Source organism: Meles meles, chromosome 11 (genome assembly GCF_922984935.1).
Source record: "Meles meles chromosome 11, mMelMel3.1 paternal haplotype, whole genome shotgun sequence".
Lineage (NCBI taxonomy): Eukaryota > Metazoa > Chordata > Mammalia > Carnivora > Mustelidae > Meles > Meles meles.
Genome location: NC_060076.1, coordinates 75067625 through 75087446, shown reverse-complemented (window position 1 = coordinate 75087446; position 19822 = coordinate 75067625). Strand labels below are relative to the sequence as shown.

The window sequence follows — 19822 nt, the reverse complement described above, 5'->3', positions numbered from 1 at the left end:
ATCTCAAAGTCCAGAACTTTTCTCCACTTAGAAAAAAATCTGTGTATATAAACCAAAGCATAAAACCCTACACCAGCCTGTTAGAGATTCTAAAGAAAGTATACCATCTTAATGAAAAAATTTAAAGTAATGCACCTAATTAAGTAGCTACTTATAATACTCCAAAAGCCATGAAACCTGTCTTGATTTGGGTTCCCCCAGAAGCGTACTCTGAGAAGGATTCAAATGCAGGTAGTCAATTTGAGAAGTGATCCCAGGAAACAACAGTATGGAAGTAGAACAGTGGAGGGGGGCAAGAAAGAGAGAGGGAAAAGAGAGAGAGAGAAAGAGAGAAAACAAAGCCAGTAAAGTTTGTTATCAAGCCAGTTACTACTGTGGGCATCTGAGGCTTCATCTCCCTGGGAAGCTCTAGGAGACGGTATAGAACACACTCCAGAATTATCTCAACTGTACGAAGCTGGGTATTTATGCACCAACATCCTTTCTGCCACTGGCTTAGAACTTGTACCAGAAACATTAACTTTCAGAACTTCTGGCCTGTCCTCAATGCAAGCCAACCTGTGACCATAAAAAAGACCTCTGGCTGGTGCATGTCTGCAGTCCTCAGCATGTAAAGTGAATAGCAAGGAGATATGGCCAGAACACTGGCATCAAGTGCTATAGTACCCAGCGTGAGCATTTTTTTTTTTTTTTTTTTTTTTTTTTTTTTTTTTTTTTTTTTAAAGATTTTATTTATTTGACAGAGAGAAACCACAGAGAGGCAGGCAGAGAGAGAGGAAGGGAAGCAGGCTCTCCGCTGAGCAGAGAGCCCGATGTGGGACTCGATCCCAGGACCCTGAGATCATGACCTGAGCCGAAGGCAGCGGCTTAACCCACTGAGCCACCCAGGTGCCCCGAGCGTGAGCATCTTTTTCTGGGTGACCATTTATGTAATGTTTACCTCTAAGCATATTACATACTAGTCTATGACTTGGGTACTATTACTATTCCCATTTTTCTCAGATGATAAAACTTAGGGACAAAGAATAACAAGGTCGCACAGCTGGAATTTGAACTCAAGCACTCTGATTCCAGAGTCCACACCCTTACCCATTTTGGTATGTCACCAATACTATGGCTATGGCTAGTCAACGCATATGAAGAATAGTCAAGGAGCTTGGGGAGAGGTTCTCATTAGGGCTCTGAGAGAAGGGATGGTGGCTCCTTCCTCATCAATTCTCATTGACTCCACAAAAGACAGACTCTGGTGTTTGTGGACCTTGCTACCACAGGTCAGCCAAGACCACAGCATCAGAAAATGAAGGCCAGCAACAGAGTCATTTCCCTCTCACTTGCTTTCCACACATTGTCCACATGGGAACCTCTAGATTTTCCAGAATTTCTATTCAGAATCTAGTAGTCAGGCAGTCATTTTAAGACACCATAATTTTCAATAACAGTTTCAATTCTATGAGCCTCTAAGCCTTTCTCCCCACAGTGCTGTAATAGCCTAGGGATGGAATTAGTTTGACCAGAGACTGTGAGCAAAGGGGCAATTTAGCTCTATTTCAACTTTCTGTGTAACTGTCATGGGCACAGCATTAGGCAGGTGGTAAATTAGCTACTTGGAGGGGTCTTATCATTCTTTCTGGCCACAGAGGCATTAAAAACTCTATGGGCATCTACCAGGCAAAGGCATGAATGCTGTGAGACTCTAGCACAATTTTAGGAAAAAAATCACTTTTTCCAGGTAACCTAATTAGAAGGAACACAGCATAGTAGGCTTCTTTAAGACTATGAGCCTGAGTATCCATCTGAGTTTGGTAAACAAAATTTGGAATTGATTCTAATAGGTTTAGACACTAAGCACTCTCTGCCAACTCTTTCCAATTAAACAAAGAATAGAAACAGATGAAAAATCAATCAAAATGAAATGAAACATCCTTGATCACTTGGGATGGGATTTGAGAATGGGCCCATTTCTTTGTTGTCTTATAATATCCTGTGTCATAATCAAATTCTTCTGAGACAAATAGAAGAGCAGAATGAGCTCATATTTCTTTAATGCAATATCAGGAAAGGGGTGACTTAATTATATTTAATTCTTCCCATTTCAATAACATTGTGGATATTATTCAATTCTCTACAATTTTAAGCAGTAATATAAGTATATATACATACAAAAACAAACAAACAAAACCAACTGCAGCATACATTAGATATGTTCATTCTACTCTGTTATATTTTCTAAATTCAGTAGATCTGTACTATACCTGAAATTCTCTCACCTTTCCCATGTGAGTGGGTACAGAAGCAACAAACTGCCAAGTTTGGAGGCTTCATGCATCTTTTCATTATTTTTAGGTATTACCACGGCAAGGTGTCTTCAATGTCTAGCACAGGGAAAGGTCTCAATATACACATTTATTTTCAGGCATAGTAGAATACAACAGAGCTCCTGGTCACACAGATCTGACTACTCCAATTTCATTTCAACTGTTACAATTTCCCAGTCATTGTGACTTAACATCTCAGATAATAACACCCATCTCATAAAGTCACTGTGTGTGTTAGTGAGAAACAAAGGTTCGCATTTTTTTTTTTTTTTTTTTTTTGGTGCATCTCTTTTAAATTCTGCATGTAGTGACATCATTTTGGTAGCTTGAAACTGGCCATGGGGAGAATATTTATGCCATAGAAATCAGCAAAATCTATAAATCAGGGAATTTCCCCCCAGAGACCTGATTTACTAGCTCATTGTTAAAAAATAAATAACATGCAAAATGTTTAATAACATGGCCAACTCTTTTCCCCTTCCTTCCCTGTATTGAAGAGTTTATGAAGATGGCTTTATTTCTGTATCTAGAATACTCTACTAACAATTTCACTTTATAATCAGTTATTTATTTGTTGTGGATTTGACCAGGCTGCTGCTTTTGTCAGTCATACAAAGCTATTTGTTAGGGTTACCTTGATTAGAATTTAACTACCAGGTGAAATTCCACTCTAGTATTTTGAACAATGGTGCTGCAAACCAATGTCTCTGCTACTTCACATAAGCAGAACTAATAAATGCTATGTGGGGATTTTTGAATTGTCTGGGTTCTACTGAGGAGCTGTCACTTCTGCTCAGCCTGAAATGACATCACCAAAAATGTTTTCCCTTTAATCACACTTAAGAAATCAAGCCAACCGGGGTGCCTGGGTGGTTCAGTGGTTTAAGCCTCTGCCTTCGGCTCAGGTCATGGTCTCAGGGTCCTGGGATCGAGCCCCGCATCAGGCTCTCTGCTTAGCAGGAAGCCTGCTTCCCCCTCTCTCTGCCTGCCTCTCTACCTACTTGTGATCTCTCTCTCTCTCTCTCTCTGTCAAATACATAAAATCTTAAGAAAGAAAGGAAGGAAGGAAGAAAGAAAGAAATCACACCAACCTGTTGCAACAGTTGGGAAAACTGATGTACTCCCAATAGTCATAAAATACTACTAAAATTATCCAACAGTATAATTCAACATACCACACTAGACAAAAATTGAAATTTGTGACACAGAAATTACCATAGATTCAGTGGAGTAGAACCTAATGCCACCCCAGAAGGTGCTGCACTTGGAAGACTGTAGAAGGCTGCTGCTGACTTTCTAATAATATACAGGGGATGTGGCAGGAATAGTGGGTATAAAGGATCAGAGGTTCTTTCTCTTGGTGACCAGGGGGAGATTTCTTCATGAAATCCTATAAGATACAGTCTCCTTTTTGACACATAAGATTGTGAATGTTGGGGCGCCTGGGTGGCTCAGTGGGTTAAGCCGCTGCCTTCGGCTCAGGTCATGATCTCGGCGTCCTGGGATCGAGTCCCACATCGGGCTCTCTGCTCGGCGGGGAGCCTGCTTCCCTCTCTCTCTCTCTCTCTGTCTGCCTCTCTGCCTACTTGTAATCTCTCTCTCACTGTCAAATAAATAAATAAAATCTTTAAAAAAAAAAAAGATTGTGAATGTTGACTAGGATTCTTCTATATACAAAATGTTGAAATATTCTTACAATTGGTTCCTCTTATCATCTCCAAAAAGTACTAGAGCTAGCACACAGCTGAAATTCCATTTCAGAGACATTTTGGAGTAATTCTGGTAAGCAGTAATATAGAATCTTGCATTAGGAAGAAGAATACAGTTGTCAAAATACTATGCCCATGTTTTGATTCTGCATGTAACTTGGGCATATTCCTTGATTTTTCTAAAGATCAAATTTTCATCTTTATAGCAGACACCCATACAGGATTAATATGAGTACTGAAGTATGGAAAATATGTCCTATATAGTAAAAAACTATAACAAATATAAAATGTTATTACTGCTCAAACATTCTTAATCACATACTATCAGAAATAAAAGGCTTTTAATGCGAAACCTCCAATTTGGCACTAACGTAAGTGAAACCACACATGCCAGAAATCATTCTGGAATGTTAAATCATGGAGCAAAGAAGAAGGCAATATTCTAGTAATTAAGAGCTGGGTTTTCTAAGAAACAGAACTGGATGTTTTTCCAAATTTCAATATATACTAGCTGTGTGGACTTAGGCAATTTATTTGCCTCTCTAAACCTCTCTGAAATGAGGATTATGATAGGATCTAGCTCATTATGTTGTTGCTGAGAGAATGCATATAAAAGGTGGATAGGACCATACTAGTTCTCAATAAATGTTACAGTGTTTTTTGCAGTTGTTTTTGCTACTGTTATTTGCATTTTGAAATTTCTTTTTTTTTTAATACTTAGATTTTTTTTTTAAAGATTTTATTTATTTATTTGACAGACAGAGATCACAAGTAGGTGGAGAGGCAGGCAGAGGGAGGAAGGGAAGCAGGCTCCCTGCTGAGCAGAGAGCCTGATGTGGGGCTCGATCCCAGGACCCTGGGATCATGACCTGAGCCAAAGGCAGCGGCTTAATCCACTGAGCCACCCAGGCGCCCCTGCATTTTGAAATTTCTGAGACAGAAAAAATGTTCCTGCTACTGAAGATAAGAATCTCTAGAGTAAGTTAAAAGTATTTAACAAGGAGTCACAGATTCTTGCACCCCAGAATGTAAATTAATGAACCATGGTGGTAGTTAATATTGGAGCACAAAAGCAAGCAAACCAGCCTCACTTTCTTCTAGCTTCTTCCTCTTAAGCTTTCTTCCACATAAACTGTAAGAAATGTCAGTTGGAAGCAACTATTTGCATCCAAGTTCTTCTGGGAGCTACAAAGCCCTAAAAGGTGAGATTCGGCCCACCACTACTTCTCTGGGTAAAGTTTTGTGGACTTTGAGATAGCAAATTTGAAAAATGAGCTTCGGGAACCAAGATTACAGATGGGGGTGGTTTTACTGACCATAGCCGCAAAGCATTGAAAAAGGGGAAAGGAAATTTTATGTCCCAGGCAAATATATACCAAGGGAAAAAGGGACAGTCCAGAATGTGAAGTTCAAGAAAGAAAACAGGAGACTAGAAGCAAGTGGATATCAAAGGTAAACAGAGTTTGTATGCCATTGTGGATTTGCAGAATAGAAAGAATTCAGGAGGTCAAGCCTAAAACTATGATAACAGAAGGGTAGTCTCTAAGGATAACCATGCCCCTTTGTGAGGAAACTATTAGAAAAGAATCATTATCTTGTTTTAAGGTTGGTGATAAGGAATATTAGAGAACTGTTGGCTTAAGACTTCTTTTTTCTTCCTTTAAACTATCCCTTAAAAACTAAATCATGATTTTGCATGTAGGATTATGCAATGGGTCAATCTCAGAAAGTTTTGCTATTTTATTTACTGACATGGAATCCAAGCCTCTCTATGTCCAAGATTCTCCCAGGTTAAAACTCTTTAGAAGGGGGGGGAGGAGTCAAGATGGCGGAGAAATAGCAGCCTGAGACTACATCAGGTAGCAGGAGATCAGCTCGATAGCTTATCTAAACATTGCAAACACCTACAAATCCAATGGGAGAGCGAAGAGAAGAAGAACAGCAACTCTAGAAACAGAAAATCAACCACTTTCTGAAAGGTAGGACTGGCGGAGAAGTGAATCTAAAACGACGGGAAGATAGACCGCGGGGGGAGGGGCCGGCTCCCGGCAAGCGGCGGAGCAACGGAGCACAAAATCAGGACTTTTAAAAGTCTGTTCCACTGAGGGACATTGCTCCAGAGGCTAAACCAGGGTGAAGCCCACACGGGGTCAACGTGGCCCCAGGCCCCGCAGGGTCACAGAAGGATCGGGGGTGTCAGAGTGTCGGAGAGCTCACAGGTATTAGAACGGAGAAGCCAGCTGCAGAGACAGAGCCAAGGACTGAACTCTCAGCTTGGGGTTACCTTGAACTGGTCGCGGGCTGGGTGAGCTCGGAGCGCGGCTAGAGGCTGGGGATACGGGAGTGATTGGGTGCTGTCCTCTGGGGGCGCACTGAGGAGTGGGGCCCCAGGCTCTTGGCTCCTCCAGGCCGGAGACTGGGAGGCCGCCATTGTCATTCCCGTCCTCTGGAACTCTACGGAAAGCGTTCAGGGAACAGAAGCTCCCAAAAGCGAACCCAAGCCGATTACTTAGTCCGGCCACCATTAAGGGCAGTGCAATCCCGCCTCGGGCAAAGACACTTGAGAGTCACTACAACAGGCCCCTCCCCCAGAAGATCAACAAAATATCCAGCCAGGATGAAGTTCATCTATCAAGGAGAAAGCAGGTTCAATTCCTAAGACAGCAGAGCAATTCCAGAGGAGGAGAAAGCAAAGCATGGAACTCATGGCTTTCTCCCCATGATTCTTTAGTCTTGCGGCTACTTCAATTTTTTTTTTCTTTTTTCAATTTTTTTTTCTTTTTTCTTTTTTCTTCTTCTGCTAAGTTTTTTAAAACTTTTACCCTTTTCTTTTTTAACGTTTTTTGACTAGTTCATCTAAATATATATATTTTTTCTTTTTTTAATATTTTTTTATTTGTTTTATTTTTTAATTTTTTTCTTTTTTTTTCCTTTTTTTTTTTTCCAGAACCTGTTTTTATCCCCTTTCTCCCCCCCCAACAATTAGGGGTGTCTTCTGATTTGGTTACAGCGCATTTTTCTGGGGTCTTTGCCACCTTTTAGTAGTTTATTTGCTCCTTCATATCCTCTTACCTGGACAAAATGACAAGGCGGCAAAAATCACCACAAACAAAAGAACAAGAGACAGTACCGAAGGCTAGGGACCTAATCAACACAGACATTGGTAATATGTCAGATCAAGAGTTCAGAATGACGATTCTGAACATTCTAGCCGGGCTCGAAAGAGGCATGGAAGATATTAGAGAAACCCTCTCTGGAGATATTAAAGCCCTTTCTGGAGAAATTAAAGAACTAAAATCTAACCAAGTTGAAATCAAAAAAGCTATTAATGAGGTGCAATCAAAAATGGAGGCTCTCACTGCTAGGATAAATGAGGCAGAAGAAAGAATTAGTGATATAGAAGACCAAATGACAGAGAATAAGGAAGCTGAGCAAAAGAGGGACAAACAGCTACTGGACCATGAGGGGAGAATTCGAGAGATAAGTAACACCATAAGACGAAACAACATTAGAATAATTGGGATTCCAGAAGAAGAAGAAAGAGAGGGGAGCAGAAGGTCTATTGGAGAGAATCATTGGAGAGAATTTCCCTAATATGGCAAAGGGAACAAGCATCAAAATCCAGGAGATGCAGAGAACCCCCCTCAAAGTCAACAAGAATAGGTCCACACCCCGTCACCTAATAGTAAAATTTACAAGTCTTAGTGACAAAGAGAAAATCCTGAAAGCAGCCCGAGAAAAGAAGTCTGTAACATACAATGGTAAAAATATTAGATTGGCGGCAGACTTATCCACAGAGACCTGGCAGGCCAGAAAGAGCTGGCATGATATATTCAGAGCACTAAACGAGAAAAACATGCAGCCAAGAATACTCTATCCAGCTAGGCTATCATTGAAAATAGAAGGAGAGATCAAAAGCTTCCAGGACAAACAAAAACTGAAAGAATTTGCAAACACCAAACCAGCTCTCCAGGAAATATTGAAAGGGGTCCTCTAAGCAAAGAGAGAGCCTAAAAGTAGTAGATCAGAAAGGTACAGAGACAATATACAGTAGCAGTCACCTTACAGGCTAATAATGGCACTAAATTCATATCTCTCAATAGTTACCCTGAATGTTAATGGGCTAAATGCCCCAATCAAAAGACACAGGGTATCAGAATGGATAAAAAAAACAAAACCCGTCAGTATGTTGCATACAAGAAACTCATTTTAGACGCGAAGACACCTCCAGATTTAAAGTGAGGGGGTGGAAAACAATTTACCATGCTAATGGGCATCAGAAGAAAGCTGGGGTGGCAATCCTTTTATCAGATCGATTAGACTTTAAGCCAAAGACTATAATAAGAGATGAGGAAGGACACTGTATCCTACTAAAAGGGTCTGTCCAACAAGAAGATCTAACCATTTTAAATATCTATTCCCCTAACGTGGGAGCAGCCAACTATATCAACCAATTAATAACAAAATCAAAGAAACACATCAATAATAATACAATAATAGTAGGGGACTTGAACACTCCCCTCACTGAAATGGACAGATCATCCAAGCAAAAGATCAACAAGGAAATAAAGGCCTTAAATGACACACTGGACCAGATGGACATCACAGATATATTCAGAACATTTCATCCCAAAGCAACAGAATACACATTCTTCTCTAATGCACATGGAACATTCTCCAGAATAGATCACATCCTGGGTCACAAATCAGGTCTCAACTGGTATCAAAAGATTAGGATCATTCCCTGCATATTTTCAGACCACAATGCTCTGAAGCTAGAACTCAATCACAAGAGGAAAGCTGGAAAGAACCCAAATACATGGAGACTAAACAGCATCCTTCTAAAGAATGAATGGGTTAACCAGGAAATTAAAGAAGAATTGAAAAAATTCATGGAAACAAATGATAATGAAAACACAACAGTTCAAAATCTGTGGGACACAGCAAAGGCAGTCCTGAGAGGAAAATATATAGTGGTACAAGCCTTTCTTAAGAAACAAGAAAGGTCTCAAGTACACAACCTAACCCTACACCTAAAGGAGCTAGAGAAAGAACAAGAAAGAAACCCTAAACCCAGCAGGAGAAGAGAAATCATAAAGATCAGAGCAGAAATCAATGAAATAGAAACCAAAAAAAAAAAAAAAAAACAATAGAAAAAATCAATGAAACTAGGAGCTGGTTCTTTGAAAGAATCAATAAGATTGATAAACCCCTGGCCAGACTCATCAAAAAGAAAAGAGAAAGGACCCAAATCAATAAAATCATGAATGAAAGAGGAGAGATCACAACTAACACCAAAGAAATACAGACAATTATAAGAACATACTATGAGCACCTCTACGCCAACAAATTTGACAATCTGGAAGAAATGGATGCATTCCTAGAGACATATAAACTACCACAACTGAACCAGGAAGAAATAGAAAACCTGAACAGGCCCATAACCAGTAAGGAGATTGAAACCGTCATCAAAAATCTCCAAACAAACAAAAGCCCAGGGCCAGACGGCTTCCCAGGGGAATTCTACCAAACATTTAAAGAAGAACTCATTCCTATTCTCCTGAAACTGTTCCAAAAAATAGAAATGGAAGGAAAACTTCCAAACTCATTTTATGAGGCCAGCATCACCTTGATCCCAAAACCAGACAAGGATCCCACCAAAAAAGAGAACTACAGACCAATATCCTTGATGAACACAGACGCAAAAATTCTCGTCAAAATACTAGCCAATAGGATTCAACAGTACATTAAAAGGATTATTCACCACGATCAAGTGGGATTTATTTCAGGGCTGCAGGGTTGGTTCAACATCCGCAAATCAATCAATGGGATAGAACACATTAATAAAAGAAAGAACAAGAACCATATGATACTCTCAATAGATGCTGAAAAAGCATTTGACAAAGTACAGCATCCCTTCCTGATCAAAACTCTTCAAAATGTGGGGATAGAGGGCACATACCTCAATATTATCAAAGCCATCTTTGAAAAACCCACCGCAAATATCATTCTCAATGGAGAAAAACTGAAAGCTTTTCCGTTAAGGTCAGGAACACGGCAGGGATGTCCATTATCACCACTGCTATTCAACATAGTATTAGAAGTCCTAGCCTCAGCAATCAGACAACAAAAAGAAATTAAAGGCATCCAAATTGGTAAAGAAGAAGTCAAACTATCACTCTTCACAGATGATATGATACTATATGTGCAAAACCCAAAAGACTCCACTCCCAAACTGCTAGCACTTGTACAGGAATTCAGTAAAGTGTCAGGATATAAAATCAATGCACAGAAATCAGTTGCATTTCTCTATACCAACAACAAGACTGAAGAAAGAGAAATTAAGGAGTCAATCCCATTTACAATTGTACCCAAAACTATAAGATAGCTAGGAATAAACCTAACCAAAGAGACTAAGAATCTATACACAGAAAATTATAAAGTACTCATGAAAGAAATTGAGGAAGACACAAAAAAATGGAAAAATATTCCATGCTCCTGGATTGGAAGAATAAATATTGTGAAAATGTCTATGCTACCTAAAGCAATCTACACATTTAATGCAATCCCTATCAAAATACCATCCATTTTTTTCAATGAAATGGAAGAAATAATCCTAAAATTTATATGGAACGAGAGAAGACCTCGAATAGCCAAAGGAATATTGAAAAAGAAAGCCAAAGTTGGTGGCATCACAATTCCGGACTTTAAGCTCTATTACAAAGCTGTCATCATCAAGACAGCATGGTACTGGCACAAAAACAGACACATAGATCAGTGGAACAGAATAGAGAGCCCAGAAATCGACCCTCAACTCTATGGTCAACTAATCTTCGACAAAGCAGGAAAGAATGTCCAATGGAAAAAAGACAGCCTCTTCAATAAATGGTGCTGGGAAAATTGGACAGCCACATGCAGAAAAATGAAATTGGACCACTTCCTTACACCACACACGAAAATAGACTCCAAATGGATGAAGGACCTCAATGTGAGAAAGGAATCCATCAAAATCCTTGAGGAGAATGCAGGCAGCAACCTCTTCGACCTCAGCCATAGCAACATCTTCCTAGGAACAACGGCAAAGGCAAGGGAAGCAAGGGCAAAAATGAACTATTGGGATTTCATCAAGATCAAAAGCTTTTGCACAGCAAAGGAAACAGTTAACAAAACCAAAAGACAACTGACAGAATGGGAGAAGATATTTGCAAACGACATATCAGATAAAGGGCTAGTATCTAAAATCTATAAGGAACTTAGCAAACTCAACACCCAAAGAACAAACAATCCAATCAAGAAATGGGCAGAGGACATGAACAGACATTTCTGCAAAGAAGACATCCAGATGGCCAACAGACACATGAAAAAGTGCTCCACGTCACTTGGCATCAGGGAAATACAAATCAAAACCACAATGAGATATCACCTCACACCAGTCAGAATGGCTAAAATTAACAAGTCAGGAAATGACAGATGTTGGCGAGGATGTGGAGAAAGGGGAACCCTCCTCCACTGTTGGTGGGAATGCAAGCTGGTGCAACCACTCTGGAAAACAGCATGGAGGTTCCTCAAAATGTTGAAAATAGAACTACCCTATGACCCAGCTATTGCACTACTGGGTATTTACCCTAAAGATACAAACATAGTGATCCGAAGGGGCATGTGTACCCGAATGTTTATAGCAGCAATGTCTACAATAGCCAAGTTATGGAAAGAATCTAGATGTCCATCAACAGATGAATGGATAAAGAAGATGTGGTATATATACACAATGGAATACTATGCAGCCATCAAAAGAAATGAAATCTTGCCATTTACGACGACATGGATGGCTAGAGCGTATCATGCTTTGTGAAATAAGTCAATCGGAGAAAGAGAACTATCATATGATCTCCCTGATATGAGGACATGGAGAAGCAACATGGGGGGTAGGGGGATAGGAGAAGAATAAATGAAACAAGATGGGATTGGGAGGGAGACAAACCATAAATGACTCTTAATCTCACAAAACAAACTGGGGGTTGCTGGGGGGAGGTGGGATTGGGAGAGGGGGAGGGGGCTATGGACATTGGGGAGGGTAAGTGCTATCGTAAATGCTGTGAAGTGTGTAAACCTGGCGATTCACAGACCTGTACACCTGGGGATAAAAATACGTTATATGTTTATTAAAAAAAAAATTTGGAAGGGGAGACGAACCATAAGAGTCTATGGACTCTGAAAAACAACCTGAGGGTTTTGAAGGGTCAAGGGTGGAAGGTTGGGGGAACAGGTGGTGGGTAATAGGGAGGGCACGTTTTGCATGGAGCACTGGTTGTTGTGCAAAAAGAATGAATACTGTTACGCTGAAAAAATAAATAAAATGGAAAAAAAAATTCTTTAGAAGGTACATGTGTCAACCAAGTGTCTAGAATAACAATTAGAAGTGAACACAGAGTAGACAAGTTGTTGCCAGGGGCTGGGATAGAGTGGGGGAGGTGATCAAGAGAGGTTAGTAAAGGAGACAAACTTATAGCTATACTATGAATAAGGTCTGAGAATCTAATGTAAAACATTTTGACTATAGTTGATAACACTATTTTGTATAATTGAAATTTGCTAAGAATAGAATTTAAATGTTCTCATCAAAAAGAAAAAGAAGAAGAAAAATATGTGGGGACTTAAATAACCTCTCACAATGTATTTGTATATTGAATGTTTAAAGAGTGATCACAATTTTCAATGTAAAAACTACCCAAACCCTAAAAGAATCAGTTTTCTTTAGTACAATGCATAATAAACTAGAAGGCTTAGCTGCTAAAACCTCAAAAGCTGCCTTCAAGACAAAATCTCAATCTATTTTTTTTTTATGAAGATGGCATGTTTATTTTTAACTCTTTATTGAATCATAATACAAATACAAAAACAAGTTGTTGAAGACCAAAATTCAGTGGAGTAAATTGGAAGATCTAATTGGCTTTATTCAAAGATTCATGAGCATCCCATCGAATCCCGTTGAGAGGAGTGCTGATAGAGCCCTGCCCCTCCCCCAAAATAGGGTGACCCTGCTGGAAGTAATCTCTTCTTTTATTTATGATGTCCTTGTCCCCGCCCCTTCTCTCTATGAAAGCCTTCTACTTTGTAGGGCTCAATCTATTTCTTTATGTCAATCTTGATTCCTTTCTCCAAGAATCAAAATCGTCAAAAAATTTTTTTAAAGTTCATTATCAGAAAAAAATCCACAAGTATTTCGAATGCACAGGACAAGAAGGAAACATTCATAACTTGAGTCTGAAATAACCTTGTCTTGTTCATAGTAAAGCAGAGTGCTCATTAACAAAATGTGTCAAGAGCAAGCTGCATTTGGAAGAGAGCACTCTATGACTTAAGACTAAAATTTGTGAGAAAATAATTTTCCTCTTGCAATTTTCCAAGATTTCCTGGATTTCCTCAGGATCTCGGGGTCCTGGGATCGAGCCCCACATCGGGCTCTCTGCTCCTCGGAGATCCTGCTACCTCCTCTCTCTCCCTGCCTGCCTCTCTTGCCTGCTTGTGACCTCTGACTGTCAAATAAATAAAATCTTTAAAAAAAAAAAGATTATAGCTTTCTCTGATGGTATTTCAATGTTTTCATTCATGATCTCTCTGAAAATCAAGCATGTCTTAAAAGGCAGGAGCAGCACACATTATTGTTACATACCCTTTTTAAAAACATAAGTATAATGATTTATTCTTTTTTTAAATTTTATTCTTAAGTAATCTCTACACCCAATGTGGAGTTTGAACTCATAACCCCAAGATCAAGAGTCGCAAGCTCCACCAACTGAGTCAGCCAGTCACCCCTGATTTATTCTTAATTAAACAAAATTAAGTCTGTGATTTGGTGAAATGTGAACTATTTTACTAATTATAGCTCTTATTATGTGAACAAATAATAAAATTTGCTCTATGTATTCCCTTTTACTATCATGCTGATGAATTCTAGTTAAGAGTATAAAGATAATATAGAATAATAAAATATTTGAGTTATGGAAGAAATTTTAGAGCTCATTTATCCAACTCTCTCTTTCAAGGTGCATGAAAACAAGTCTGAGAGAAGTAAAGTTACTTACACAAGGCCTTAGTGCTGTTAAATTGAAGGAGAAATAAGCAAAGTAGGAGTGAACCACAGCTAGATGATAACCATTATCATACACTAATAAAGCAGCTAATTTTGTGAGGACTTACTATGGTCGTTGTATGTTTTCTGATCATAATGTAATTAAGGTAGAAATTCACTGCAAAAGGATAAGTTAAAAAAGTGACCACATATTTAGAACTTACACAGTATAGTTATAAATAACCTATTTGCCAAAGAAGAAATCATCTGAAAAGAGAATACTTTGAACTAAATGAAAACTTTTTTTTTAGTCCAAAACAAGAGGAACTCAATTTAATGTAGTTTGTAATAATTATAATACTAAAGAGATCTGCAGCAAAAAGCAGGTTAAGAGAAATAAAATCCCAATTTTTTTCCTTAGTTGCTACTTTAATTAAAAATATAGACTGATGGTCCCGTGTTCAAGTGTTGTTGGGGCTGAGTGTTGGCTTCTGTAAAACAAAACTAATCATAAGGAATTCTTCAACATACATACTCCAGACAGAAGTAAAAAGGTAAACAGAAATGACTAACAAGACAGTGCTATTGTAGACATAATTCCCTTATAATTAATACTTGCTAGAAAATGGACTTTGACATTACTTACAATTATATCAGCATTCACAGAGACTGAACATCACAGGCATATGGGTGTATTATGACCCAAGATGTCTTTACTTCCCAGGTAGTTTTAAATTTTAGCTATGAAGGTCAGTCACCAGAGCCAAACTTGTTCTTAACAAGTAGAATTTTTATGTCCATTCAATCCAAGAGTCTCTTACATATTTCTGGGCCTATTCATTTGTAGATAGGAGTAGAAATTGTAACTGGGTTCCTCATATCATGCATTCACATGTGGTGCCCATCTTCATATGCTGTCCAATTTCTTTAGGATAAAAGGTGTGACTCTCAGCAGGGCCACATAGATGAGGAAGTTCCGTATGGACGAGAGCACATCTTTGCGCATCTTCCGTTTCATCTCCTCAGGGTCCAACTTTGGCGCAAGGCCCTCGATCCGGAACATCTTGGCTTTGCCTCCCCGGCTTCCCGAACTAAATGAAAACTTTTAAAAAAGATGTATGAAAACTTATAGAATTCAGCTAAAGCCTATGTTAAAAGAAAAAAAAAAACACTTAAGATCTATTTGCTAAATTACCTCCCCAAGAAGCTATAAAAGGAATAATAAATTAAATACCTCAAAAAACCAGAAGGAAGACAATAATAAGGATAAAAGAAGAAATGAATGAAGTAGAAAATAAACATATAATAGAAAAGTCCAGAAAACCAATTGTTTGATTCTTTAAAAAGAAAAATAAGATTTATAAACGTCTTATAAAAGTGAAGATAAAGAAAGAAGGTAGAAAAGAACCATTACCAGAAATGAACAGTGGAGCATCATTACAGTCCCTACAGAATTAAAAAGAAAATAAAATATTATCAAAAATTTTATGCCAATAAATTTGAATATTTAGATGCAATCAATAAATTCCCACAAAACACAGGTCTGATACATAAAGAAAATAAGAAAATATGGATAGTTCCATATTTATGCAAGAAATTGAATCTGTCATAAAAATTCTTCCTAATACTTATTTTTTAAAAAAACACCTATTTTATATAAACTTTTCCAGAGACAAGAAAAAAGGAAACATTTCCCATCCCAGGATAATTTGATTATCAAAATATGAGAGGAACAAGACAATAAACTTGCTCTCCAGTCTCTTTCTGGAGTATAGATACAAAATCCTAATCAAAATAATAGCAAATTAAGTCCAGTTATATAAAGATATATAATATATTACAATGAATTCAAGGTTGATTTATATATATATATATATATATATATATATATATAGACAGATCAGATAATTAATTTTTAAGATTTTTCTAAAGAATTTCATTAGGTACTTTACAAAAAATGATAGCCAATACACATATGAAAAGGTTCCTGACATAATTAGTTATTAGGGAAATGCAGATTAAAGCCACATGAGCTATCTCAACACTCCCAGAATGGCAAAAACTAAAAGGAAATATGAAGAGCTGGCGAGAATATGGAGCAACTGGAACTCTTTTACACTGCTGGTAGAAGCATAAATTGTTACAAAAACTTTAGAAAACTGTTTCGCTGTATGTACTAAAGTAGAGCAAGTGCACACTGTGATCCAACAATTCCACTTCTAGGTATATATGCAAAGAAATTCATTATATTCACCAAAAAGGTACACAGCATTGTTCATAGAAGCATTATTCATAATACCCCAAACTGGAAACAACCCAAATACCCATCAGCAGTGTAAGAGATAAAGAAATTACAGTGTTTTTATACAATGGAATATGATGACCCAATAAACTTTTGAATATTACAAACATTATGGGGAACAAAGGAAGCCAAATGCTAAAGAATATGTGCAATATAATTTACACAAAATTTAAAAACAGCTCAAACTCATAGAACTGATAGAAGTGATAGAATTCAGAATAGAGATTATCTTTGGGTAAATGAAGGGAAGGCTTCAAAAGTGTTATAATGTTACAAGAGTGTGTTCACATTGTTAAAACTCATCGAATATACACTTGTAATTTATGTGCTTTTCACTCCATATATTATCCTTCAGTTAAAAAAAATGGAAAAAAAGAGGGGAGAGGATAACAAACTTTGGGAGGCTGGAGAAGAATTGGCTGAGTCGTAATTAGAAAGAACTGAGATATAAGGGAATAATATAGAGTAAAAGTCAGCTGAGAATCTAGATAAAGATCACTTTCTTTAAAGACAGCAAAAAAGGGAAAGCGAGACAACCCAGACATAATGAAAGACTGATCATTTTAATTGTCTTTGTCTGTGACTGAGCAAAATGAAGCAAACCCATGGAATTATCAGGAATTCATAGTCCAATTAGCATCTATGCCCTTGGAGAGAACATTGCATGACCTTACCCACTTCTTCATTTCCCAAGTCTGAAGCCATGTCTCTGCTTAGGTGAAGCACGGACTTGGCATTGCAGCATCCTGTATTATGCTGTCTGAATTCACACAGGCTATCAACACTCGAACTGAGAGCCACAAAGCAACTAGACAGACCGAACACTTTCACCCATTTCTAATCAAACCATTCCCAAATATCTAATCAAAACCATTTCATCTTTCACCACAATCAGGCAAGCCTCTTGGCATTTAAAATTTGGGGTTTCTCCACATCAGCATAAATGACATTACCTATCATTTTAGTTGGTATTATTATCATCTTCTCGCTTACAAATGGCTCATGTTATATATATTCTCAAAAAAAAATCCTACAGAAATAAATAATGTGGCAAGCAGGACTCAGAAGGAAAAAGGCAATGAGAAGACTATGTTTGAGTGACCAAGGAATTTGATCTGACCCCGTAGATGTTTCTCAGTTGTTATAAAAAGAACTCACAGCGATCCTTGGGACTTGTAGGGGCCTTTTGATCTGTAATTACATTCCTCTAAACTACTGTTATGCTTCTACCTTGTGGGGCCATACTTTTGATGGTTCTTATGAGAGGTCTGATTCTTCACAGCACCTCATTTTGGAGAGGTTTTGGATTTCTAATATAAAATAACTGGAAACTAAAAACAAAAACAAACCTGAGATAGAGCATTCTACACCATCAATGGAGAAAGCCAGGTCCAATAGGCCCAGCAACGGGCAACATCATCTAAAGTTAGAGTGAGGAGCATGGTCTAATAAGAAGAAACCTACTGCAAACTTATTGAAAGTTCTCTCTCTGGCCCCGTTCCATCTCCATTTTACACTATCCCATCTTGGGAGAAGACAGAAATTTATTTTCTGGAAGGATATTGGGGAATGTCATTGAAAAAATGTGACCGCCAACTGACCTGTGAGCTGGAACGTAGGCACTCTGAGCTCCTCACTCTTTTCCTGTCCTAGAATGTGGGTTCCACCGCCTTTCCCACTCCTAGAGATTGCTCCAGGGACACAGCCTTGAGATAGTGATGTGGTATAGAGAACACCAATGTGGTGTTCTGAACTCAGTTAAGGTCTCTTCACCAACTTTTCAGATTTGATGGGCAGGTGTGGGGACCCATCCCTCTTGCTGCTGGCCAAGTCAAGCCTCATACGTAAGTTCCTTTTGTTTATTAAAACTGCCCACCTAGGGGCGCCTGGGTGGCTCAGTGGATTAAGCCGCTGCCTTCGGCTCAGGTCATGATCTCAGGGTCCTGGGATCGAGATCCACATTGGGCTCTCTGCTCCGCAGGGAGCCTGCTTCCTCCTCTCTCTCTGCCTACTTGTGATCTCTCTCTGTCAAATAAATAAATAAAATCTTTAAAAAAATAAACAAAATTAAAAAAAAAAAAACTGCCCACCTACTAACCTGGAGTGGCCTGTGTCTTCAGTCTTTCTTGCCCTCTGAGTAACAGGGACCAGTTTCAAATTACACCAGGGGAAGTTGCCAGGAGGGTTGTAAGCCAACAAAAGGACAAAACAGATGATATCTAGAACTAGGGGAACAAATTAGGGGCAGGTATGCTTCACTATAATGAAAATTTAACACATACATACTTTAGTCTGCTTCCTCCACTCAGCTTCCAAGTGTTGGCTGCTGGGCCTTCACCCTCCAAGCAGGAGATCGCGAGTCTCTTCTAGAGAAACTGTTCAGCCAATGAGAAGAGACAAAACAATACTGAAATCAGTTCTCCAACATCAACGTAACCAGCTCACCCTACAGTGATACTACTGTCAACTAGTTCCATTCACTTGTAAGCAGACATCCAGGACTAGTAAATATCCTAGGACTATGAATAGAAAAAAGCACCTTGCAGGAAATAGACATAATGTAAGAAAAAGAAAGTCTCAAAATATTTATCTTTAAAGCCTTCTGAGTAACATGAGAGGTTAATGCAACCTTGAAAACAAGAATAGGAGACTGACTACAGATCAGTTGCAAAGAGCATCCCCAGGATGGTGGCAAGTGGGAATCCAGAGTGACAGCTGTGCACCAGGTCTAGAGGGCAAACTGTATACACTGGAGCAGGTCAGAATGCTCTGAGAGGGATCAGAGGACAAAACCATTAGAATACACATGTGAATGAAAGTACTGAAAGGAGGGGCGCCTGGGTGGCTCAGTGGTTTAAGTCGCTGCCTTCGGCTCAGGTCATGATCTCGGGGTCCTGGGATTGAGTCTCGCATCGGGCTCTCTGCTTGGCGGGGAGTCTGCTTCGCTCTCACTCTCTCTGCCTGCCTCTCTGCCTACTTGTGATCTCTCTCTGTCAAATAAATAAATAAAATCTTTAAAAAAAAAAAGTACTGAAAGGAGATTAAGACATCCGCCTTAAGCTCAGGTAATGATCCTGGGGTCCTGGGATCGAGTCCCACATCAGACTTGATGTGGGAAGTCTGTTTCTCCCTCTGACCTCTCCCCTCTCATGCTCTCTCTTTTTCTCTCAAATAAATAAGATAAGATAAATCTTAAAAAAATAAAGTATATTTAAAAATTAACAAACCAAAAAGGGAAATTATTATATCCAAAAAAAAAAAAAAAAAAAAAGCCAGCACAGGTAAGGAAACATGATCATAGTTCACTATATGACTCACGTCTGAATAATGTAATAGAAATGTAAATACTAAATTTACCAGCCCAAACTATAAATTTACCACACTGACACCATAAATATTTGCCATTCATACCATGAGTAGCAGA

The 19822-nt window shown here is 38.6% G+C and overlaps 1 protein-coding gene across 1 annotated transcript; it reads right to left on the bottom strand.

The window, feature by feature from the left end:
* Positions 1–14941: 14941 nt before the first annotated feature.
* On the bottom strand, positions 14942–15159 carry LOC123953045 (mitochondrial import receptor subunit TOM5 homolog). The gene has a single exon (XM_046022955.1). It carries the CDS (start codon positions 15157–15159, stop codon positions 15004–15006), a length of 156 nt encoding a protein of 51 aa, XP_045878911.1. The 3' UTR covers positions 14942–15003.
* Between the last annotated feature and the right edge of the window lie 4663 nt (positions 15160–19822).

What these genes read in the sequence shown, in the direction of transcription:
- LOC123953045 (XM_046022955.1), bottom strand. Translation starts at nt 15,159, where the DNA reads ATGTTCCGGATCGAGGGCCTTGCGCCAAAGTTGGACCCTGAGGAGATG.